Source organism: Cupressus sempervirens, chromosome 4 (genome assembly GCF_028749045.1).
Source record: "Cupressus sempervirens isolate cs-2001-9-10 chromosome 4, ASM2874904v1, whole genome shotgun sequence".
Classification (NCBI taxonomy): domain Eukaryota; kingdom Viridiplantae; phylum Streptophyta; class Pinopsida; order Cupressales; family Cupressaceae; genus Cupressus; species Cupressus sempervirens.
The window spans coordinates 198,286,454-198,312,674 of record NC_143121.1 but is presented as its reverse complement, the minus strand read 5'-3'; the positions used below and the strand labels follow the sequence as shown (position 1 = coordinate 198,312,674).

Here is a 26,221-nt window from a genome sequence, read left to right as displayed (position 1 = left end):
AATTTGTTCTTTTACTGTCACTCAGCAATCTCAAAATTATGTTACTCGGTCAATATTGAAATACTCGATATCTATAACTCTTTCTGGTTCGGCATCAACTAACTTGCTCGGTCGATGCTAATGCTTGTTCAATACTAGATTTTATCGACACTCACTATGGCTTGGTTGACACTAGTATTACTCAACATTCCTTAGATTTACACTTTTACTCAACTTAGCTTAGCTTTCTTGACATAAACAATTACTTTGCTTTATCAAATTCTATCTAATCAAATGTCCATTGTAACTTTTGTTTCATAAATTCAACCTTTCCTCTAGGTGCTATAGTTATGAACAATTTCTCAAATCCTCTTCATCAATCAAATAGATATGACATTTAGATTAAGTAGCAATATGTCTCATCCATAGATTTGACATCAATGACAAAACAACAATTTTTCCAATGGGAACTCCACCCATATGAGAACTTTAGGTTTGCATTCATTAGAGATAGTAAAATCATAAGATTGACGTTGAAAACCCAGAAGAGAGGACCTGCCAGACCAAGGGCCTTTAACAAACACATGCCTAGCTTGGTTATTTATTTCCAAAGAGAAAAAGAAAAAAGCCTTTGGTAAGGCCTTGAAAACCTTCAAGGCGAACACCTTAAGGTGTCCATACCTTGCAAACCCATTCCCTCAACATGCTTTTAGAAGGACTACAACCCACAAAGTCCCCAATCAGGGTTTTTTATTCTAGCCAAGTGCATGCACTATCAAATTCCTTGACATTCAAAATAATATCAGGAGATGAGTTACCTCATGGAACACCTTAGGAATGAACTTGCATGGGCATTTGTTTGGCAGAGCCATTTTCTCCAACAACAACAACTCCAGCATCAGCTTCAACTGTTGGACTGGAGAAGGTCGAGGCCATTATAATTGAAAAATAAGTCTCATAGTAAATGTGATATAATAGGCAGCAAACAAACAAGGATTCAGACAAAAGTCGTACAAACCCTAGCAGAGTGCATTTTTTCCTTCCTAAAGGTTCTCGATATTATGATTTTTAGTAAGAGTAAGGAGGAACAACTATAAGTAAATTTGATGCAATGGTAGTCACAAATTAAAATCTCTCCATACCATGTGCAAACTTCAATCAACTCTTACCCCAAAATTGACTACACTAAAGGTAGGAACTTTGGCACTTGCGCCTCTTGTTGAACTATGCTAATTTTGTTAAAGAAGACAAATAATTTTCATTAACAAATAATAATAATTTCAAACAATGGTACTCATATCAACCAATCAAATAACAATAGTCTTATGCTTTCATAGACTTGTTAGACTTTGTCAGCACTTAGAAAAATTGAAAATTAATGTGCACAATAGGTCTACAAGTGGCTAGCCTTAAATATAATAGAATATATAAATGTACATTTTCAGTAATTTGTATGCACTGAGCTCCGCTATCTATCTGATGCGTTGTATTATAATTATTTCAAAATATATTCATTTGGAGGCCTTGGATAATGATCACTAATATAAACACCTCAGATGAATGAGAGATTCCCTACAACATCTCATTTGAATACTACTTTTAAATATTAAAGTACGGTATTTGACAATGACTAAGTTTCAATCAAATATTTTAAATAAAAAATTACTTTTAAATTTTTTAAGTATTGTATTTGATAATGATTGATTCTATGATCAGATTTAAAATAAATTCAAGTTATAATATTGTTAAATAATATTATTTGTGTTATATTATTAATGTAAATTATTTTATATATGTTAATATTTTTATGATTTTATAATACAATTCAATTTATTTGTATTTTGAATTATATAACAGACTATAAATAATTACATATAATATAAATTTTAATTTATAAATATATTAAATTTATATGATATAATTATATATTTAATCATTATTAATGAATCTTTTCATATATTTAGCTTCATTATAATATATTCATAAAATTATTTTATTTTAAGAGTATAAACTTAATGTTTTTTACAAGCATTACAGAGGAAGTTTGAAGAACAAGATAAAACAAAAATGAAGGATTAAGGGAGAATGAAAAAATGGTTGCAAGTTTGAGTAACTTGGAGAAAAAAAGCTTTGAATAAGGTAGTTCTGAGCCAGATTCAACCAGGCAGGGAGTATTGGCAGATCAGCCACAGGTATTGGGGAAATCTATGGAATCTAATGGCGCCAAAGCTACGATGACATCTGCAACTCTGCCAAACAACAATGATCAACAATCTAGTTGGAATCATGGGTCTGGAATTTATTATGCACTAGTGGTAACTGATGATTCTTGCTCTTTCTTGAACATGCATGGTTCCTTTCTAAATATCCATGCAATGGGAACTAATTCATTTTATGTGGGGCAGAGCTCCAGGCTTTAAAAAAAAAAAATTGTCTTCCACGAAGCCAAGATCGCCATATTTTGGTTATTCCTATAGAAATAATGATGGATTACATTGAGTACTGGACTAAGCATGCTCTGAATTGTAAATTTCTTGGTATCCAAATATCCTTATTGACTCTTGAGACATGGATTCATCATTTTTCCAGCAGGTAGAAGGAGATATGGAGATCATGTTGGTTGGGAATAGTTATCTCTTACATGTCTAATCGAGATCGTGTTTTTGAAGGGGGTCCTTATTTTTACAACCATGTGGGGTTATTTGTTAAACCTTGGCATTCAAGATTTAATTCTACTAAAGATCTCCCCTCAAAAGTGTCATTATGGGTTCACCTGCCACGCCTTCCTCTTGAATTCTGGCAAGAAGACATTCTTCATAAAATTTCTTCTTTTCTTGGAAAGCTGGCTACAATTGGGCATCAATCCCTTGATAAAATGGTTCTCTCTTATGACAAAATATCTGTTGAAATTGATTTGAATAACCCATTACCATATTCTACTGAAATTTGTCTTGGGTTTTCTTCCTGGGTGCAGTAATTGGATTATGAATCCCTTCCTTTCTGATGTTGTATATGTCATGAGTATGGTCATTTTCAGTGTCAATGCCCTCAAGTCTTAGTTTCTAAAGGAACAGATGGCTCTACTACTACCAATGGTGGTGGTCAAGTGAACACTACAGGAAAAGGTAAAGCTCAGATGGATAACATAGGTAAGGGGCATGCACAAGAAAATAATGTAGGAAGAGGGAAGACTCAATTAAATGATATTGGACCAGATAAGGATGGCTTTATTCCTTCTCACCCATGAGCTAAGGGGCATGGACTTTAAAGGCCCCTCAAAGACTAACAATTTGACGCAGGTTTTAATCGATTTGAGGTGTTGGAAAGTATGGTTTTAGAGGAGGGTATTTCTCCTAGTATCTCAGCTATTCCTACTAGTATCTCAGTTGATCTAGTTTGCAATGGTGAAGCTCCACCTCATGATTCCTATGAAGCACCTCAAGTTGTAGTTCGGTAGACAAATGAACTCCCTATTACTCCTAAGTTTAGAGCTTTGGTGAATCATGTGGTGCCTCAAGATAATGATGGTGTTCTAGTGGGCTTAGTTAAGGATGAGTTGGCATCTGGTAAAAGTAAGGGGTCTCCCTTCCCTTTGGGTTTTCTATAAAGACCTTTTAAGAGGGTTTCATTTACTCCTCTAAAGAGTGAGCGTAAAAAGGACTAGGAGAAGCTCATATTTGCAGAAGATATGTTGATAGAGTTTGGGGTTGTGAAACTCTTGGATGCTCATTTCCCCCATTCTACTCAGTGATGACCATCCTCTCATGGAATTTTCGGGGGTTGAATAGCATCCCTAGATAAAAGGTTATTCACAATTTGGTGAATGATCATTTTCTAGACATTTTTTGTGTCCAGGAACTACGCTTTCAGTGGAGTCTATGGTTTGATTTGCCTCTGGAATTTGGTCTCATGGGAAATGCTAGTGTCTTATAACTATGGGACTTATGATGGTTTGGCTATCTTTTGGAACCCTTAGAAAATTTCACCCATTGGATAGGTGTCTTCTTGTTCAACTCTTTTTATGGTGGCTTCTTCTTCGGATTCAAGTAACGTGGTGATGATTACTAATGTGTATGGGCCTATAAATTTTGTGGGAAAGGTGGAACTTTTGACATGTATTAGGCATGTTAGAAACTTTCATCCTTACCATCCTTGGGTGTTGGCAAGATATTTCAATTATGTTTTAAATCTAGAAGAGAAGTAGGCTAGGTTGCCCCAGTTAGGGCCTTCCTCAGATCTTCTTTATAAAAATATCTAGATCTTTTGCATCTTTCTGATATTAATCCCACTAATGGTCTCTTTACTTGGAATAATAGAAGGACTGGAGCTATCTCTATCTTAGAACGTCTAGATAGATTTTGAGTTTCTTATTTCCAGGTTAGTGGTGCCCTCACTCTTTCTTCCAAAATTCTAGACTGGAGGGATTTTGATCATTAGCCATTTAAATTATTTATGACTGGGGTGATTATTTCCAAGAATCCTCATTTTAAGCTTCAACTCATGTAGCTTCAAGACTCCTTTGTTCTTGGTCTTATTTCTTGCTAGTGGAGGGATGGTGCCCCTTCTTTTGGTACTACTATGTTTTCTTTTTCTAAAAACCAAAAGGCAACTTAAGAGATTGAACAAAGAATGGTTTGGGAACCTTCACTCCATGAAGAGGCTCACTTGAGAGCTTCTGGATGTCATAAATAGACAAATTACAGTATTTGGTTTCTTAGAGGATCTAGGGAATGTTGAGTCCCTTGCTTCTAGAGATGTGGAAGAATAGGAATTTTGGGAGGAAATATTCTAGAAGCAAAAATCCATAGTTGATTGGCTCTAGGAAGGTGATAGGAACACTTCCTTTTTTCCACAAGATCGTTAAATCTTCTCATAATTGGAGCTATATTTCTTCTTTGGTTAATTCTAAAGGTATCCAGTTATCTTCCTCATCGACTCTATTTCAGAAGGCTACTCGGTACTTTTCTAACCTTTTCTCTAAGGATTCTCCTCTTGCTGATAATGAAGAGCATATTATTTTATCTTGTATTCCCTCTCTTATTTCTTAGGAAATTAATGATTATCTTATGCGCCCAATCTCTTTGGCTAAGTTAGAGGAGGTGGTCTTTGGTATACCTAAGAGAAAAGCTCCTAGCCCCGATGGCTTTCCTAGTGAAATCTTTCAAGACTTCTAGGACATCATTAATCAAGATTTTTTAGAAGTTGTTAAGGAATCTTATTTTATCAAGCAGATGCTTTAGGAACTAAATTCTACTTTCTTTATTCTTATTCCAAAAAAAGATGGGTCTAATCAATTTGAGTTTTTTAGACCTATTTCTCTATGTAACGTGGCTTACAAATTTGATTGTTGAGCGACTTAACAGGTGGCTTCCTTCTATTATCGGACAAGAAAAAGGAGGTTTTTTTGTAAGAAGACAAATCTTAGATGACGTGGTTATTGCTACTGAAGCTATCCACTCTATGGCTAGCCCAAGGGAATGATCTATGTTTATTAAGCAGGGTATGGCTAAGGCCTATGATAGAGTCAAATAGAGCTTTATAAGGAATATTCTTCTTAGCTTTGGCTTTATCTCAGAGTGAGTGATTTGGACTATGAGTTGTGTCACTTATGCCTCTTTCTTTGTTCTTCTTAATGACCAACCCTCCTAGTTATTTGTTGCTTCTAGGGGTCTCCGCCGAGGTGATTCTCTTTCCCCCTAACTTTTCATTATTATGAATGAGGGTCTGGGTAGATTCATTAAGCATCAGGTATCCTAGAACTCTATACAAGGGTGGCGTTGGGACAATGGTTTACCTTCTCTTTCTCTTCTTCAATTTGTTGATGACTTTGCTCTTGTGAGAATTTCTCAAGTCAAGGAAGTTAAAGCCTTCTAACATTTTTTAGATATTTATTTGGTGGTGACAAGCCAAAAATTTAATGAACACAAATATTTTGTATATATTTCTTTAACACTCTTGAACCTATTTAGTGGAGGATTGCTAATATCCTTAGGTTTTAGATTGGTTTGCTCCCTTTGACATATCTTGGCATTCCTATCATTATTTCTAGGTAGCCATGACTCTTCTAGCAGAATCTGATTAACAAGCTTCGGGAGAAGGTAAATAACTGAACCCATAGATGGCTATATATTGTTTCTTGTGTTACCATTCTTCAATTTTTTAGTCAAGCACTCCTCATTTATAAAAGCATGATTCAAGTTGCTCTTGTTTACTTTCTCAAGGAATTTGATGCTCTTTCTCGGCAATTCCTTTGGAATGGTAATTTGTGTAACTCTAAATGGAGTTTGATCAGTTGGGAGACTATTTGCAAGCCTAGAAGGAGGTTGATCTTGGCCTCCAATCTTCTATCATGAGTAGCCAAGATTTTGTTACCAAGCTTTATTGGTGATGGTGCTCAGCACAAAATCAACTCTGGGCTCGTATAATTACTCATAAGTATTTTATAGGTGTTGATCCTTGGTCTATTTCCATGCTTCCTCTTGAAGGCTATGGCTCTATGGTGTGTAATACTCTTAAGAATGGAGCTCAATTGGTTAAGAGGGGCCTTTTCTCGATATGTAAAGGAGGATCTAAGGCTTTTTTTTGGTCTGATGCCTAGGATGGCAACCCTCCCATCTTATCCATTTAATCTCATCTTCATACTCTATTTGATTTTGTTTTGCTTTGGATGGGATAAACTGGCTCATTATAAAACTTCTTATCAACTAGATCTTGCTATAGGATATAGATGGAAGAACTCTTTAGATTGGCCACTTGGGGGCTCAGAGGAAAACCACCAAGAGATTTCTAGAATTTTGGCTTCTAGGCAGTGATGCTCTCTTCTGGGGCCAGACGTTTTGGCCTGGGATGGTACCCTATCTGATAATTATTTTGTTCTTGTTGCGTACCAGGAGATTACTAGACAATTGTCAGGGGATGTTGAGGTCCCTTGGTGAAAACAAGTTTGGAATAAGTTTTCTTTATCCAAATCAAATTTCTTCATGTGGTTGGAGGCTCACATCTAGTGTCTTGCGTGGGAAAATCTTTATAAACATGGATTTCAGGGCCCATCCTTTTGTGTGATATGTGGTAATGGAGAGGAGTTTGTCTCTCATCTCTTCTTCCATTGTTCTTTTCCTACCCACTTATGGCATCCTTGGTCGAGTGCTTGGGGTTGCTCTTTTAAGCATGCTTCCTCCTTGCCCAAGTTTTGGGATCACTTGGGAAGTGCCCCCTCCAAGGCTTCACCTCTTCAAGTTGCATGGATTGTTGGCCCCTCTTTTATTCTTTGGCATATCTGGTTGGAGAGAAATCAGCGAATCTTTCAAGATGTCCAGATTGGAGTCATGCATCTTTAGTGGAGGATTTCCCACTCTCTGTGGGAAACTATTCAGGCTAAGTGTAAGTTAGATGGAGGTATGGATCTTGGTGATCTTGTTATTTGCAGTTGCCTTATCTTTCATTTTAGAGATGAGTTCTCAGGGCTGCAAGTCAATGGTATCATAATGTTCCAAACCATCCTAGACATCAGGGGAAGTGGTGGGTGAACTATGTTGATCATTGGTTGGCTCCTTGACCTAGAGTTCTTAAGGTCAACACTGATGGCTCTTCTCGAGGAAATCTAGGTCCTAGTAGCATTGGTGTGGATTGATGTAGCTCTGAAGAAGTTCAATTTCTTTTCTCAGTGCATAAGGGTTGACATATTAACAATCTCATGGAGGCCCTAACCAATTTATTTGTTGTGGGGAAATGTTGTTTGAGTGGATGGTGCAAGCTTATCTTTGAATTTGACTCTCAAGTGGTGGTGAATTTTCTTACTTTGCAATTGCTTGAGGATGTTAGTAGGCAATTGGGTTCTATTGTTAATCAAACTCTTCTCTTTTGTACTTCACTAAAGTCTAATAGTTTTAATTACATTCCTCATGAATGGAATAGAGTTGTTGATTGCTTGGCTAAATGGGCTTCTGATAAGGTTCGGGATTGGAATACTATGGATAGGGGGGCACTACCCTTGAATCTGTCTTGTGAGTTAGATGACATTGTTGCTCAAGATAGAGCTCCTTGTTGAGCTCTCCTTTTTGTCTTAATAAATTTTCACCCCTCTTTTAGTAAAAAATAAAATGAGTTATAAACTTAATTAAAAACATTTGAAACTTCTATACATTCTTATTGCTTTTAAGCTAAGAATACTCATACTTTGTCATATAATTGATATATATTAAAATTATAAATTTAGGGTGATAAATGTAAACATTAAGAATACTTTTTTTGAAACAAAAATCTCTGCTCTGCTCTCAAATGCAAACATGTTGGACTATTACAATCTTGCAAAATTCTGGGCCAAAAATATCTGCAAAGGAGAAAGAAGAAGTTTCCTAGGAACACTTGTGCTAATGAAAATGGAAGCCATAGATTCTTGCAAATAGATCGAAATCGGCTCCATAGGGATTCTCTAGAGGTATGCGATGCTCACTTTGCAGTAACGACGGCTAACAGATTTGCAATTTTTGCAGAATTCGCAGAAGAACCCCACAGCCAACTACGAAAGGGAGGGCACCAGATCTACCAAAATGGAGAATTGGGCATGAAAACTATCCCGAAAGTCTCTCCTACATTCACAGGTTTTTTCTAAAATCCCCTCTCATCTCCCTATTTTCACAATCGAGGACCTGGATAATCAAATTTGAGTCTTTAACCTAACTAAATATGTGAATCTTGTGCATTATAAGTTGTCATCCACCCTAGTATGCAGTTCTCCTCTGGAAACCCCCCAATTAGGTAGGTCTCCATCAAATCTAGACCCCCTTGTCTTCCTATATTCCCCCTTACCGTAGAAATACTAACAACTCTCCACCATCGAACCCTAAAACTAGTTTATCTTCAATTAAAATTTTGAAGAAACCGATTAAGATTTCGAATGATGCAGTGGAGAATACCTGGTATGAATGTCTTAAGGGAGGAGTTTTTGCAATTTGGAATGGCCCCATGAAAGATCTCCCTCTTTTCTCTGATTGGCTAGAAGAAAATTGCGAGGATCGAGTAAATATTTTCCATTATTCGGACAGAATTTTATTTTTTAAATGTGAAAAAGAATCTATTAAAAAATAGTTCATTTCAGTCTTTGAGTGTTTTATTAATGGTCATTGCATCAAATTAGTAGATTGATCATATAATTTTCATATAGGAAAGGTACAATGTATGATTCCCTCATGGTTCATGATGTCATCGCTCCCTCTGAAATTATGTCAAGTAGATATTATTAATTCTATAGGATCTGCTATAGGTGAAGTCAAAGGCATTAATGCATCCTTTTTTAGTTGTAATCATGTTAAAGTACTTATTAATACCAGCTTTAATCATCCATCAGCATTCCATAAGAAAGTAATAACTGGTAAAGCTTCATATGATATTAACTTTCAAGTCTATAAAGGGAAAATTGTAGATATCTTGAGATTTGATGAATTCCACAAAGTTAGACACAAGATTCTTCCTCTAAATTCTGATTTTAGAAGTAAATTTCTGTGGATGAGAATAATGAAGAATAAGAGGAATCGGGATCTCAATAGAAAGATTTCCCAATAGAGAATCAGAATGAGCAAGTATGTCAGAAAGGGTTGCTTTACAGTAAAGATACCAGCAGTGAAGATTTAGCAGAGAGTTTCAAACCAGCATCAATAATAAAGTCCAAAGGTGAAACAAAGTTGAAGATAGATGGTAAATCATTCAAAAAACCTGATGGAAACAAGCAAAAGGAAGCGGATAAGACCAGTAAGGTTACATGCAGTAATGGAAATAGTGATATTATATTGCAACAATAGAGAATCAAGGACATAGTAATTGATGGATCAGAGAAGCTTTCTTCACCGATCATAAAAGATACAAATAGGGATGTAAAGCAAGAGAATTCATTAGGCAATGTCCAGACAGAACTAGATAAAGTGAATAAAGGTAATGACAACAAGGAAATGGTGAACCAGATACATTTCAATCCTACAACAGACAACTCAAAGGGGCTTTTACTCCAGGTACTCAGAATGAGACAGTAAGACATGACAAGAGAGATCCTGTAGCATCCCCATCTAAGACAGTACAAAAAGGAGGAATCGACCAAAACAAGGAAATATCAAGCCAGCTAAGAGAGGTAGACATAAGTGAAGAGGATTCTAAAATAGTGCAAGCCAGTGTAACAGAAGATTCAGAGAATCTTGACATAGTGGAGGTAGAAAACTCTCTACTTTTTTATTCATCAAAGGTAGAGGGGGAGGATAATTCTTCTAAAGTAGAAAGACAGGATCCTATGCAGTTGGCTCCGCTTATAGATGCTGAGGCAGAGCTTTTTACTCCTAGTATTGTAGGATTCAAAGGTGCCTCTAAATTTTGGCAAACTCTGGATGATCACATCATGTCTCCTTTTACTCCAGGGATTGAGCAATCTTGCATGTGGGACAAGGCTAAAAAGATAGAAGGTTCTATAGTTATAGATGTTCAAAACTTTTTGAACAAGGAACTGGACTCACCTCTAGAGGAGGAAGAGCAAAGTGCAGAGGATAAGGATTTAGAATAGCTTTCAGAGGAACTTATTCAAGTTTTTAGCTATGAAGACATTGATAAAAGTTCAACCTCCCAAAAGGAGTAGTTGATACAAAGAATTATCAAATTAGGAGGTAAAGATTATATGGCGGAGGATCTTAGAAGGGATATATTGAACATTGAAGCAAAAGATAAACTTTTGAGACAACTAAAAAAGAAGGGGAAGGAATTAGAAGCACATCAAATAATGAATAATCCAGGCTTGGATCAAGAATTAGATTCTACTTCGAGGGATAGGGACATGGGAGGAATAGAGAATAAAGTTGTTAGTGAATTGGAAAGGGAGGAGTTTGATGGAATAGGGGAGCACATGACTACCTCTCCACACAGCTCATTCAATTGTCAACAACAACTTGGAATACATATGAATCAGGAAGGATTGAGATCTCCTAGATATGGCAGAGCTAAAGGAAAAAGAGGCAGGAAAACCTTGAAGGAATTAAGAGAAGCTAATGGTTTGAGCAGAGAACAGATAAAAATTGACAATCTATTAAACATAGGGACGGGAAAGTGCCTTCCCAAGGCATCATGAGGTTGACTACATGGAACGCTAGGGGCCTAAATGCCCCTAGCAAAAAAAAGGTCAATTAAACAATACTTAAATAAATTTAATTCAGACATAATTTTACTCCAAGAAACTAAATTAAGCATGATAGAAGGTTTAAAATTCAATAGTTCGTTAGGTTTATGGGAGTCATTCATCCTAGAAGCCATGGGAGCGTCTAATGGTCTAGGTCTAATTTGGAACCCTAGGGAAATAGATTTGCACTATTTAGAACATAGTTGCAACAGGATGTGTGCTAGTGTGAAGAGTTTAAAATCATATTTGAAATTTATTCTAATTAATATTTATGGCCCAAATAATCCTACTGGGAAGAAGGATGTGTGGAATGAATTAAGTTCAGTTTTCTTGAAATACAAAGATAGTTAGATTGTTATGGGTGGAGATTTTAATACAATTGTAAGCTTGGATGAAAAGGTAGGAGGTGTGCAACACCTCAACCTCACTTCTTTAGAATTTAAAGCATGGATAGATGAACATAGTATGATAGATATCCCTTTAAATAAGGGTTCGTATACATGGAATAACAGAAGAAAGGATCTAGATTATACAGCGGAGAAACTAGATAGATTCTTCATATTAGGACATTACTCTATATGTAATAAAAACACTCAGTCCTTCATCCTACCCTTTGCAGGATTAGACCATTACCCTGTTTGTTTGGAGTTCTCAAAACCATACAAACCAATCAGAAATCCTTTCAAATGTGAAAAGATGTGGTTTCAGGATCGGAAGTTTATTGAAAATAATAGGACTTGGTGGTCATCAGCGAATTTTGTAGGATCTAATATGTTTATATTTATATCTAAATTAAAACCACGAAAAGAAAATATCCTAAGATAGAATAGTGAACATTTTAATAATATCTTCATAGAAAAGCTGGAAATTGAAGAAAAGATGAAAACTCTAAATCGGGAGATTATTAAGCATGGCATGAACTATGAGAGCTACTCTTTAGAGAAAAAGCTTCTTACAAAACAACAAGATATCTTATCCAAAGAAGATATTTTCTAGAGATAGAAATCTTGGGGAAAATGGCTGGATGAAGGGGATCGGAATACAAAAAAATTTCACAATTCTACTATCTATAATAGATCTCAAAATAAAATCACTAGTATATGTAACCATCTAGGTACGCGTACAGATAACCCTCAAGAAATAGCAGATACGCTAGTAACTCATTTTCAGAAATTACTAAATAATCACAAAGGATCAAATAAGGAGGCTCAATCCAAGATGCTCAAATTTATCCCTAAGTTAATAACCTCTGAAGACAATAAAAATCTTAATAGACCTATTACTTTGGAAGAAGTAAGATCTGTTGTCTTCAATATGAATCCAAATAAGTCTCCAGGGCCGAATGGTTTCCAGGCTTTCTTCTTTCAAAAATGTTGGGATATTCTGGGGGAAGATTTATGGAAAGCGATTGAAGCATCTAGAAAGGGAGGTTCTTTGCTAGCAGAGATTAACCACTCCTTCCTCACTCTGATTCCTAAAAAGAATGGGCTGGAACATCCTGGAGACTTTCTCCCTATAGCCTTATGTAATACGATATATAAAATATTTTCTAAAATTCTAACAAATAGAATCAAGGGTCTTTTTCCAAAAGTGATATCCGAAGAACAGATAGGATTTGTCCCCAAAAGATCTATTTTGGATGGTATTCTCATTGTTCAAGAGACTATACACTCGGCTTCCAAAGATAGAGCACCTTGTATGTTCATGAAATTGGACATACAAAAGGCTTATGATATGATGGATTGACATTTTCTCTGCAAGGTCCTAGAGGCTTTTGGTTTCTCTCATCAGTGGATCAATCTAATCTTTAAATTTATTTCTATGCCAAAAATCTCTATTCTTATCAATGGAATGCCCGAGGGATTTTTTGAAATCTCTAGAGCTATTAGGCAAGGGGACCCACTATTCCTTTTCTCTTTATTATTATGGCTGAAGCTTTTGGTAAAGCGGTCTCTAATGCATACTATAAACAGGAAATCTTGAGTATTTTTGTTACCAGAAATCTTACTAACATTACGCACCAACAATATGCAGATGACACAATTCTACCTGACAAAAGCTATATCCATGAGGCTTTGGGTTTCAAAAATATTATTCAATCCTACATGGATGCCTCTAGATAGAAAGTAAACAAAGAAAAAATCAGAAATATTCTTTTTGCATACTAACTCAGATTTGGAAGACCGGATATGTAAGATAATGGGGTACAAAAAGGGACTTTTTCCATGCAAATATTTAGGTATCTCCTTGGAAAAGGGCTCAAAATTGTGTAATATATGGTTGGAGACACTGGAGAAGATGGATTCACACATAGGAAGTTGGAAAAATAAGTGGCTTTCTAAGGCCAAAAAAATCACAAAGATTATTTTGGTGCTTTCGGCCATCCCTATTTTTCCACTGGCTTGCCTTCCCTTATCAAAATGGATGTCAACAAAATTAGAATCTAAGCTTAGAAATTCCCTATGGAATGATAAGAATGATAATAAGAAGCTAGCTCTTATTAAATGGGATAAGTTATGTAGACCAAAAGAATTGGGGGGATTAGGGATCAAAAAACCTCAATGGCAAAATGAAGCCTTGGGGGCCAAACTTATTTGGTGTTTATACACAGAAAGTAATAATAAATGGACAAAGATATACTATAACAAATATCTTGATCTCTCTGATCCTCTATCACTATTCAGGATGAAGAGGCTACCAAAAGGATCAGAGTGTTGGAATTTTATGTCTAAATGCCGAGAATTGATAAATAAATATCTGACTTGGGATGTGGGGTGTGGGGATCAAGCCTTGTTCTAGGAAGACTCCTGGGATGGGCACCCTCTGATCCCTTCTTCCCGAGTTCATGATAGGCTAAAATCTATGTTAACTGTATTATGGGGCAATAAGGTGAAGGATTATAATTTTAAGTATCATTCGGATGGGATCCAGGAGTCAAAGTGGCAATCGGTTGAAGGATTGGGATTAGACCTTGATTTTGTTAAGGCATTCGAGAAGATTATTTCAGAAAGATGTATCAAACAATCTGAAAGATTAGACAATTTGATTTGGTATGGTTTGAAAGATGGTAAATATAGTGTGAAACAAGGTTATAAGGCATTAGTTCATTTTTAGTGTTGGAAGTGTGTAGAGATGCCGCTCAAACTATGCTTGGATACGACATATCTCCCGAAGGTTGGGTTTTGTTTGTGGCTTACCTTACAAAATAGAGTCCTAACTGCTGATAGGTTATTTAGGTTCAGTACTATAGGCCCTTTTTGGTGTGTCTTATGCAAACAAAACAATGAAGATTTGGACCATTTATTTTATAATTGTCCATATACACAGTCCTGTTGGGAGTGGCCCCGATCTTGACTTTTGTGGTGCACCGCTATGCCGAATTCTTTGCAAGCTTTCCTCCTAACATGGCCCACAAATATAATTCATGGGGTTTATTCTAAGTTGTGGAATATTTGTCCCTCAATCATAGTGTGGGAATTGTGGAAGGAAAGAAACCGTCGTATTTTATAGGATAAAGAATTGACCATAGGGAGATTTTTATTAAGATTAGAAATGTCCATCATGGAGGTCATGAATTCTCATCTAAGGAAATATATTAAGGAAGAAGGTTCCTTTTCCATATGGGATGAGCATATGAAAAAGAACTGGCCCAATCTAATCAACACCCCCCCCCCCCCCCCTTGTTTATTTGAAGGAAAATAAAGAGGCGCGTGCTAGTTGTAGATGGGTCCCCCCTCCTCGGGGGTGGTTTAAACTTAATTTTGATGGTGCCGCAAAAGGTAATTCGAGTGCGGTAGGTATTGGGTGTATAGTAAATGATGAGTGTGGCAAATGGATAAGAAAGTTAGCATCTCCCCTTCCTCCTACCTAAAACAATATGGCAGAATTGGAAGCATTAGAAAAAGGACTATAGCTCTGTATTAACTTAGGAATAACTAAGGTTATTATCGAAGGAGATTTTCATATTATTTAGAATGCATTGAGGAAGCAGGACACTCCTAACTAGATTCTTAATTCTAAACTTAATGAAGTGCTAGTGTGGATAGACAATTTCGAAGAAGTTCAAATTTGTCACATATATCGGGAAGGAAATAAAAAAGTGGATGGACTAGCAAATAAGGGAGCAGACGGTGAATCAATTTTAGTTTATAATAGACATTAGTACCTTATTTCTTCTTGGGGATAGGACCAATTAATCTTGATACTTAGATATTATTGGTGAGTATTTATATAAGCATTATGGGGTAAGTGGATATAGGTTTAATGTGGGTGGTCATGAAGTGGTAAATCGCATATACTCTCACTTGTTTCTTACTAATCCTTTATTATAGACCGGTAGGAGTATCCATATTAGTATTTCTTAGCTTTGTTTCTTTTTGTAGTGCCTGCCCCTAGATCGTATTTCTGTTATCATTGTCAAATTCTTTTAGGTTGATTTTATGCTTTGATTAGCTTTAGAGATACTAGATTTGTAATATTATGATATTATTTCATGACTTTGATCACAAATGTATCAGTTATTGTTGCTTAGTTGATTTCATTCATGTGTTGTTAATGATATTTTAATGATCCTAGTTAGTAAATGTGATTTCTTTTATAAAAATGTTAACATGATGTCGTTAATGATGATTATGTTGTATTGATAGAGATGCATTATTACATGTACGCATTTGATGTTAGACTTGTGATTTTTACGATACTTACCCCATACTTGCATGTGTATGGTGTGCGTGTTTATTTTATCTTTCTGTTTGAAGTGTTTGATGTGGTTAAGGGAGGGAGTCGTAGTCACCTGCTAGTCGGGATCTACACGATGAACCACTCCCCGCCATTGTCTGTTTAGTTTAGATATATTATATACATGTACATGCTCGTCTTTTATGCAGGATGTAGGTACCGGGCATCGACTTCCCTGAATTGCCAGGATGAGTGTGCCCTATTACAAATACTCAAATGGTGAGAATGGGAAGATAATGATCAGGTCCAATCCTAGCCATAAGCCTATAATACTTGTCCTGCAAGGAGGACTCGTAACAGACTGTCTACCCTTTTTAAACCCGTGAGTATTTTATGCGTATGTTGTTTTGTGAGTCTTTGATGTATTTTCTATTAATTAAGTCTAATTAATAGATTAAATTAATAATTTAATTTAATGGAGAATTATTATGATATTATGAATATTTAATTATATTTAATTAATTGAGAAATTAATTAAATATAAAGAATTGAATTAGAAGATAAAAGTTTTAAGATTAAATTTAGAACATGATAATATTTATTTAATTTAATAATAATATATTTAGAGTTCATTTTTAAATAAATGCTAAATATTATTGTTATTTAAGTTAATAAATATTTATCAAATTAAACGTTCAAAATATATTAAAAAGGAAAAGATATTAATTTATGAAAAAGATTTAAGTTCGCATGAATGAGTTTAAAATATAAGAGATTAATTAAAAGATTTAAAAAAAAACATGTGAACTTGAATAAAGATAATTTAATAATGTGCACATGAGATTAAAGTTAATAAATTAATTTAAAGTAAAGTAAAGTGGAAAGTTAAATAAAGTAATTTAATGATTCACTTAAAGTGCATGAAGGAATAATAAAAGAATATTTTATTTTAAAAAGGAAATTAATTGTGCATGAATGAAGTAATTAAATAAGAGAATTAAATATTGGAGATAAAAGTTAAAGTTTAAATTTAGAACGTGATTATATTTATTTAATTTAATAATAATATATTTAGAGTGCATTTTTAAATAAATGCTAAATATTATTGTTATTTAAGTTAATAAATATTTTATCAATTAAGTTTCTAAAAAATGGAATTAAAAGTGAAAAGATATTTAATTATCATAAAAATTATAGTTCGCATGATTTATGCATGAGTTGAAAATAAAAGAAATTAATTGAAAAGATTAAACATGTGAAATTAATAAAGATATTCAATCGCATTAAGTGCGCATGAGATTTATAAGTTATAAATTGATTAAAATAGAAGTTGAGTGGAAATTAAATAAAGAGATTTAATAATCCATTTAACGTGCATGAAAATATGAAAGTTAAGATAAATAAAGGTTGATTTTAGAGTTAACGAAGGGGGATCAAGGACCTCTCGGGTAAACGCACAATTAGTGCCCCGATTGTAGGAAGAGAACTCCTTATCAAAAATTGGAGGGTTCATTTTTCAAGGGAGATTTTTGGAGACAAGTTTTCAGACACAGGTTTATGGAGGGCAACTTGAAGGGTTTGGAAAGAAAAGAATTTTACATGGCTTGAAAGATTTTGCTTGCGGTAGAAATTTGTATCTAGTTGTCAGAGGTTAGCATCAGATCCAGGTAGGATCTCGTGGCTTGACTGTATAGTGGTTTTCACTCTTCAAGTTTCTGTTTGCTCTGTGTCTTTTGCATGTGTTTTTTTTATGGTATGCAAATATTTGTTCTTGATTGAGAAATATCTGTACATGGACTTAGATGGATACATAGCTGAGTTTACTTTAGAGGGTTGTATTTTAATAAGAATAGGATTTAATAAGAAATCCAGCAAATACAAGAATCTATTGGATATGGAAATCAGGTTTGAGATTGAAAAGATAAATGTTGTCCTTTCTCCAATAGATTTTAGGAACGAAAATTAATCCGAAAAAAGTTTGAATTTAAAATTGAAAATTTCTACATTAACAATTCGGACGGTTAATAATGTTTTTTCTCTATTAGAGTAATGTGGAAAAACAATTTTAAATATATATATATATATATATATATATATTATATCGTACATATATTAAAAAGGAAGGTATTTAGTAAATTCTTTATAATCATAATTTTATAGAATAAGATAAACTTTTTAAGAAATGTTTAACTAATTTTTTTTTATAAAATAATTTTTTTTTTAAAAATAAAAATTATTATAAAATTAATTGGGGAGGGGCGGTTAAACCAACCCCAACCCCCCCTTACCGTTTTTTTATGCACTGCCGCGCGCAAGCGTACTGCCTGCGGCAGCAGTCAGCCTGCCACACGGCAAGCGCCGTACTTTATGGCCGGCGGGCCTTAATCGCTTAGGTAAGTATTAATATTATTTTTAATTAAAGTTTTTTTTTAATTATTATAAATTTTCATTTTTAAGTTTATGAAAATCAAAACATATTTAATATAATTTAATTTAATTTGTAATTAGCTTAAAAAGGTTAAACTATCAAGGTTATTAAATGAATTATAATTAATTATTAATTCCTTTAATAAATTTAGTAATACATATTTAATTGATGTATAATTAATAGATGAATAATAAAGAGTAATATATATTGTATTAATTTGATTAATTTAATAAGTTTAATTGGATTAAACAATATTGGAAGTTATGAAATTAAATGTTGAACTTATTATTAATTAATGATATTGAGTTTTAATTTAATTGTACTTAAATTTATTTAAAATTCAATAACTATTATTTTAGTGTTTTAGACAGATAGTTATCCTTATATCATTTGGAATATGAGTTTAAAGTTGGATTAGGGTAATCATGGAATCATTCAAATATAGTAATGGGTTAATTATGAGGGTTAACTGAGAAACTTACGTATTTGGAAACATGTGTTAAACTGGAGATTTAAACCTTAATTCAAACAAATATACGGGTGTATTGTATGAGTAATGCTGAGAATCGTATACACTTGAACATACATTGAACACCAAACTGAAACTTTACTTTTGACTTAATTGTGTATTCTCAAACCAAACCCAGACTATGAAACTGTGTTGTTTTGCTTGTATGGTCTATGCTTTGGGATTTTGGAGTCATTTAGATGTCGACCAGTCTAGAGAGTACACCAGAGGCTTTGTGAGATTTCTTTTATACCATTTTTCGTGGCTGGATGTCATGATATGTCTTGTGATTCAAATTGAGATTATATTTATGAGGTTTACTTTGTGGAGCATTTAATGTGTACTTGGATGGGAGAACCTTCTTATTATCAGGTTGCCTGTTAAGGAACCGAGTTTGATCTTTATGGGTGTTGTGGTATGAGACACAACTATGTTTTTATGTGCTTAGGAGAGGTTGTCTAGGTACGTGACTTGGGAGTGGCTTGCATAGGGGTCTGGGACCCAAAGTGGTCAGTACCAGGGTAACCTAATGCAAGTTATGTAATAAGTGATAATCTAGTAAGTAAAATTTATGGGGGAAAAACACACTAAAAAGATAAGTTAGAGATTTTTGATCTACCCATGCCTTGAGTGCTTGTATAGACTAAGGGTGGGAATGAGATGAGTGCCTCGTCTTCTTGAGAGGGCTTTCTAGTTTCCATATGTGTGATGTTGAGGGTCCGAGGTTCAGAGTAACCAGTCCAGGGTAACTCAACGCTTGAGGGTCCGAGGTCTATTAAGAGATCAGTCTAGGGTAACTCAAGCAGCCATGTGATGACACTCCCTAGTATGTAGCCTGAGTCTCCTCTGTAGATTATGTGTACCTCTAGTGGTGTATTTATTGTTGGATATGTTCATTATGGTTATTTACTTTCATTAATGATGATTGGTGATTCATGGATGTTGTACTTTTGACATGTGGCTTTTGACTTGAGGTGATTGTCTTTTGTTGACTTTATCTTGTGATCTTGGTATTTGGTTTATACTTGGTTCGTGTATGATGTTTGGTTATGTGGTGTCAGTATTGGATTGAGTGTTCTTACTTTTGGTTTATTTTATCTTCTTGAGTAGTATGTGTTACCTTTGAGGTAGTTTTGGCTATTAGGGGTACCTTGCCTAGGAATGTTTTATGTTTGATAGCCGTTTGTGGATCGTTCATTATCTTCCCTGCATGGTGGGAGTGGAAGCCTGACTAGGTAACCACATGGTCAGGAGGTAGTGTCTTCTTACAATTTGGGTTCTCCTTCACATTGCTAGCTGTTGGATGTTCGTTGCAGAAGATGTACCTTTATCATTCTTATTTCTTATCTCAGAGACTTCTTTTCAGATGATGTATATATGTTATCACGTATTCTGATGTATTGTATCTTTTCTCACATACCCTGCGACATGTGTAGTGGATGTTATTGATTGGATGTACTTTCATTGTATTGTTTATACTTATGCATTTGCTTATGCGATTATGTATCTGTTATTTCTTTATGATCATGAGACATTGTACTTGGAACTTAAACTAATTAATTTAAAATTATTAAATGTGACTCAACGTAAAGGAACTCTTGAGGAATTGAAACTGTATCTATATTTGCATATGTGTATTTGATGTGTATGTTCATATTGCTTCCGCATTAATGTTATCTTGATGTTGTTTAAACTTTAAAAAAAAAAATAGTTCAGTAAACATTGTAACATCTTAGGTTTAATTCTCTTGGGTTCCCGAGCGGGGCGTTACACTTTTTAACTGCTAAAAAAAGTAGGAGTTCTCGGTGGAATTTCTATATTATATTTAGCAATTTAGCAGAGTTTCCTATTGTACTATCATCCTAATCATCTTCAGTTTGTGATCGAGCTATTTCTATAAAACCACTATAAGTCATTATTAGATTTGAGTACTTTGATTGATTACGATTATGGTTTTAACTATAGCACATGTTGAAGTTGGGTTATGATGATAACAGCCGGATACAACTCCGCAAACACGGTAGGGCTATTAAGATAGTTGGTAGTAGAATTTTACAGCAAAGGCGGTGTCTTTCACTTCATTCCCGATGAAGACTAACATTCATGTCTTCCATGGATCTGAGAATAGAACTATGGCATTTCTAGGGAGGGTTAAACCCAAAAGATGGAGTCGGTTGCTCAAACCTATGGATGGTATGACACATTTTGCAGTAAGTAGAGCCATAGGTGAGGGTGTCTTTGATTACAGTGCTACATGGAGGACAAATAGCAGCATAATAGGTGCATTTATAGGATGCTCTGTGAGGGCTAAGGTCGAATGTGGGGATATTGTCCAATTGTGCCATGATATATTCAGCCCAGTATGGAAGAAAGGGTTAGAGAAGGCAATTCACAATATAGATGAGAAATTTTTGATTCCTCTACCTGAGAAATACATGAATCTTCCTTTGGGTATGGAAGATCTGGTCACAGCTCCTCGGTGACAATCCTTAATAATTAGGGAGTGTTTGGCATTTTACAAAGAGTGGCCCAAAATGGAAGCGAGCATTCACTTCCTATTCAATCATTGTAGATGACGGTAAGGATTAGTTAATTAGTTATCTTACCCTGTTCAATGCCTATGTTAAACCGGGTGTGGTGTTTGACGACCTTAATGCCTTGGAATTCTACACCCTTAACTTTGAGAAAACAAGCAAGATGAAGGTCAGTTTCGAATTATCCCCCAACGCCTTCAAAGAAGATTCTAAAGATGTTCCAGAAGTGATCATGGTGTCTTGGAAGAAGTAGGTTTTAGTTTGGGATGGTTAAATTTTGTGTATAGTGATATAATTATGAGTTTGTAATCTGGAATTGTTAGGGTTCATAAGAATAGACTTTCGTATGGTATGGGTCACTGTTAATATCAAACCTTCAGAGGATTTTGTTTTGTAATTGGCACTTTCATACATATGCATAACAGTTTCATATATATAAGTTTAAATAGCGTTAATACTAAGGGAAAGTGATGTTTGCAATTCCGATTGGAGAGTTTTTTATTTTAGTTTGCAATGTAACAATGTCAATTCTATAGATACTGAAATTATGAAGGGTTCGAGCTCTAAATGTGATTCATTTAGGGTTTGTCAAGTTTTCCTTTCTATTTTGCTGGTAGAGATTTACATAAGAATTGTTTATACTAGTCGGATGGATAGTCAAGGGTGTTGGATAAATTTTTATGGTAGCAGCAATAGAGCCTCTTTTAGTACCCCAACTTTAAATCTCAAAGTAAGTTAAGAATATGGGTGTAAGAGTAGGGCTGAGGATTAAAGCATTTAATCCTCTGTTTCATTCTTTAGATTACGGGTTATGTGATTACAGATTCTACAATTATTCAATTATCAACGTAGTGTATGATTACTTATTCGGAGACTAGACTCGACTAAGTGAGATGAATTCACTAGTCTTCTATAGTACTTTACATTTATATTTATGGTAGAAATCTAATGTTGCATCCCAAAGCTTGGTTCATTTGATTTAGTGCAATCTTAAATGATGGCTATTACTAAACTTTATCCAAGGTAGGTTGCTTAAGTACATCTTATATAGTTTTATCCAGCTGATTTGGAGTTATATAATTGTCTTGCTATCAGAATTTAACTAATAGGTAGAATCAAATCGTCTTTACATTTTCAAAATGTCTATAAGTTTGTTTCTATTTTATCTTTGGTTCGGTAACATGTCATATCATTTTATTTTGGTTTGGCTCAGATGGTGTATATTGCATATATTGGATTTATCTTTATATATTGTTTTAAGGGTTGGTAGGTATATGACAGGGATTAATCTAGTCGAGTCATGATGTTTTCGTTTTGATAATGTGTTTCCAAATTGAATGCTAATAGTCCTTTTGGTCTTAGTCTGATACTAGTGGATAGGCTCAGTAGATATCATATTTAGACTGGTAGGAGTATTTTGGTCTATGGCAGTAATTAGTCACAATTCAATGGCATAGGAGAGCATCATTTGGAAGACAATCTTCATTGGAATTAGTCTGTGATATTTTAGTGATTAGGCTTTTATCATTTACTAAGGTAATTTAGGATGTAAATAGTAACATTTGGTCCTCCCTAGTTCTTGTTGATAGTCCCTCGATCTTTTTTATTAATCCAACTTATAGATTAGGGTTATTTTTTCTCATCAGTATTGGTCAACAAAGGAGTTAATTATTATGAATTCTCGTTGAAATTTTCCTTGTTTTATTTATGTTTGATAATTAACAATCTTTGTGATTAGCTAGCTAGATAGTTCTCCGTAAGGTAGTTACCTCCTAACAAGATGAGGTTTTTTTAGTCTGGTTTATAATAACTCAATAGCAATGTCTGAGGATTCGAGGAAAATGTAATGTTAGGGGTATGCCCCTATATCGAATGTAGTTATATTAGAAGGCAATCGAGGATACTAGTTCACTAGGGTATGCCCCTTTTAATTTATGTAATAATATAGGACTTCTGTCTTGGGCAAGACTGGAGGTTTTCTTCTCCGTTCTTTCCTTCCCGTTTGAATGGAGTAAAGCTATTGTAATTCACTTTTAATTTAATAAAATTTATCAAGGCCTTGGTCATTTACCGATCAAAAAAATAATAATAATAAATGTAAACATTAAAATATGTTTTGATTATTTATTTATTTTAAAATTTCTAGTGTCCTCGAAGATTTTGCTATTTGATAGTATTTGACCTTTGCATACGATAATAAATCGCTATGCAACAAATGTTATGCATGTAAAAAAATATTTAATTATATTTTAACTTTATTGTTATGCAACAATTTCTATTTGATCCTATCTTATCTTTATAGTTATTTCTCCCCTTATTTTAATTTCCATTCATTTCTTCCTCTACCTATTATAACTAAAAGATATTTTTCATAAATTTATAAATAATACTGCTTTGAAAATAAAAGATACCATCATTTTATAATTGAACTGTTCATTAGAACATTTCAAAATACAATAATTAATGTATTTTACATAAAGATAAAATAAAAGTAGGTCCCCAAAGTTTTAGAATAATAATCTCCTTTTTGTTTTTATATGACCAATAAATAATATCGATAATGTGAAAACAAAACACCTCGAAAGTCAGGTTCCTATGTGCTTGAATGGAAGCAAATGAGAACCCAGACTAGGCCATTTTTTCAATTAAATAATCCTAGGATAGATGTCTTTATGGAGTCGCATATTTTTAATTAATATACTCGTGTGAAAGAGCGCTAAGGAAATTTTTTTAAATATGATATACGCACTTTCCTGCGAGGAACGAGGAAAGATCTCTTACACATACCTGCGAAAGAGAGTCTGAAAGGGAATAAATAAAATCTATGCCGCGTAAACGCTGAGAATGCAGATTCCAATGTAACTTCAATTACGCCGTGTTTATTTCTTATATAAAGAAGACACTTCTATTAGCCTTGCAAAGAGAAGAATTGCAGAAAATAAAACAGTGCAAGGACAAGCCGCTTAGAATTACGCAACAGTATAAAGATTCCAATCTGAGAGAAATTGAATCTGTCGTAAATACTTGAGGAAATGGTGTCGATGATTGCAAGCTCTATGCATGGCAAATCGCACAAGGTTTGGAAGAGGGCAACGAACAATATTTCTAAACAAAAATATGCATCACATTTTCACAGAAAAGGGCTTAGTATTTACTCCTTATCAGATGTCCTCACTCAGTATCTGCAGTATGCCCTTGATTTTGTCAGTAATAACTCCTTAGATGGTCTTCTCAAGGAATGTTTCTTAGGCCTCGGATTATTTCCCAGCGACAGGAAAATCTGTGCTGATGCGCTTTTGGACATTTGGATTTATGTTAGAAAGCTACAAAGGAATGATGCTTTTGCCGTCTTGTCACAACTGGAAAGCAGAAATCTGATAAATTTGACTTGTAACTCAAGGTAATTTCCTTTTTTTAATACTGATTTATATATTGGATTTCTTTTAATCATGTTTCTGGACAGCAGCCTGACATGCTTGCACTTAACAGGGGAAGTACAACAATTTCAGATGGTAATAGAAATGCTTCGGAGCTCTACTTTTCCCAGCGTGATGGAGTGCGAGATTTAGCCTTGTATTTGGGACACCGTGACAATATACTCCACCGCCAAAGATTGGTCATAGAAAGGAAGAACTCTGCTTCATTAAAGAATAGGGAGATGCTCCGAAATAAGGCGATTGGTTCTCGATTTCTATCCATTCTCACCGGTAACTTATTCAAAAACTATTCCACGTTCCATTTTGGTCACCAGAAAATCATTTCTTTGTTTTCATGTTCTTCGTTTATCTCCAATTATAGGGGGAAATAATATTGAATTTCAAAAAACTGAATAAGGTTTACATCACTTTTCTAGGCAACTTGGCCGCGTGTGCGTTCACATACATAACTAGTAGTCATTATTAGTACATAAATTTCTAATTTGATTTTCTTTGTATTTAAAACATGCAGGCTCTATGGAGGAAAGTGACTGGTATGATATGAACTTCCTACTTTCTTCCCCCATTTCTGAAATCCATGAAAAAATTGAAGTTTCTGATAATATCCAATTGCGGTACTAACAAGGCAACAGTGAAAGGTCTAGACGTGTTATCGTCTCTCACTCAACTCAAGAGTGTCCGCTTCGAGAAATTGATTTCACCCCTTGGTGGAAAACAGAGCATTGGAGCACTGCAGAATATAGAGAAGTTATCTTTGAGCTTATGTGAAGGACTTGAAAATGTATCCACATTCACCAAGCTACATGATTTTAACCTCGATCACAGCAATGATTTGGGGGAATCACTTCCTGGTATCTGCAGTATACCCTCTACTCTGTCATGCTCTATCACCAACTGCCATCAGCTTCAAAACTTACCATGTGATGTTGGAAATATGAAATATCTAACAATGTTACGGTTATCAGCATTACCACGCCTGGAACAGCTTCCTGCATCAATTGGGAAACTTGGACAGTTGGAATATCTAAACATTTCATTGTGTGAGGGATTGAAAGAGCTTCCAAAGGAAATAGGACAACTCAAAAAATTGGAGGAGTTTGATATGAGAGAATGTTCCCGCCTGACAACGTTACCTGCAGCTGTTTGTGAACTCACTTCTCTGAAGCTTGTGACCTGTGATGAGACGATTGGAAAGCAGTGGTTGCGGTTTAAAAACACTTGTATTCCTGAGCTTAGAGTTCAAATTGTGGAAGAACAGTTTACTCTAGATTGGCTTGACGATTGACTTCCATCTCTCATCTTGAACAATAAAAGCTAAGGATATTGACATCCGTTGTAAATGCTCTAGTTCATTATTTTCATGTTCCACAAATGAACATAAGGCCGTCTTAGTTTTCAGCCTATATTATGATCAATTTTAATGGTAGTACCCAGTTTTTTACTGGAATTTGATCTCTGTCGAACACGGTTTTTAACATAATTTTAATCCAATTTTTAGCGTGTTGAATG

At 34.6% G+C, this 26,221-nt stretch overlaps 1 protein-coding gene across 1 annotated transcript; it reads left to right on the top strand.

Annotated features, from left to right (window-relative positions):
- Positions 1-24,213: 24,213 nt before the first annotated feature.
- On the top strand, positions 24,214-25,477 carry LOC149560675 (putative disease resistance protein At4g33300). The gene is made up of 3 exons (XM_089823637.1): positions 24,214-24,675; positions 24,765-24,982; positions 25,224-25,477. The coding sequence occupies exons 1-3, from the start codon at positions 24,308-24,310 to the stop codon at positions 25,331-25,333; spliced, it is 696 nt and encodes a 231-aa protein (XP_089679763.1). The 5' UTR covers positions 24,214-24,307; the 3' UTR covers positions 25,334-25,477.
- Positions 25,478-26,221: the final 744 nt, after the last annotated feature.

Coding starts and splice junctions, on each gene's coding strand:
- LOC149560675 (XM_089823637.1), top strand. CDS start 24,308: ATGGTGTCGATGATTGCAAGCTCTATGCATGGCAAATCGCACAAGGTT. Junction 24,676..24,764: donor AATTTGACTTGTAACTCAAG/GTAATTTCCTTT, acceptor TGCACTTAACAG/GGGAAGTACAACAATTTCAG. Junction 24,983..25,223: donor ATTTCTATCCATTCTCACCG/GTAACTTATTCA, acceptor TAAAACATGCAG/GCTCTATGGAGGAAAGTGAC.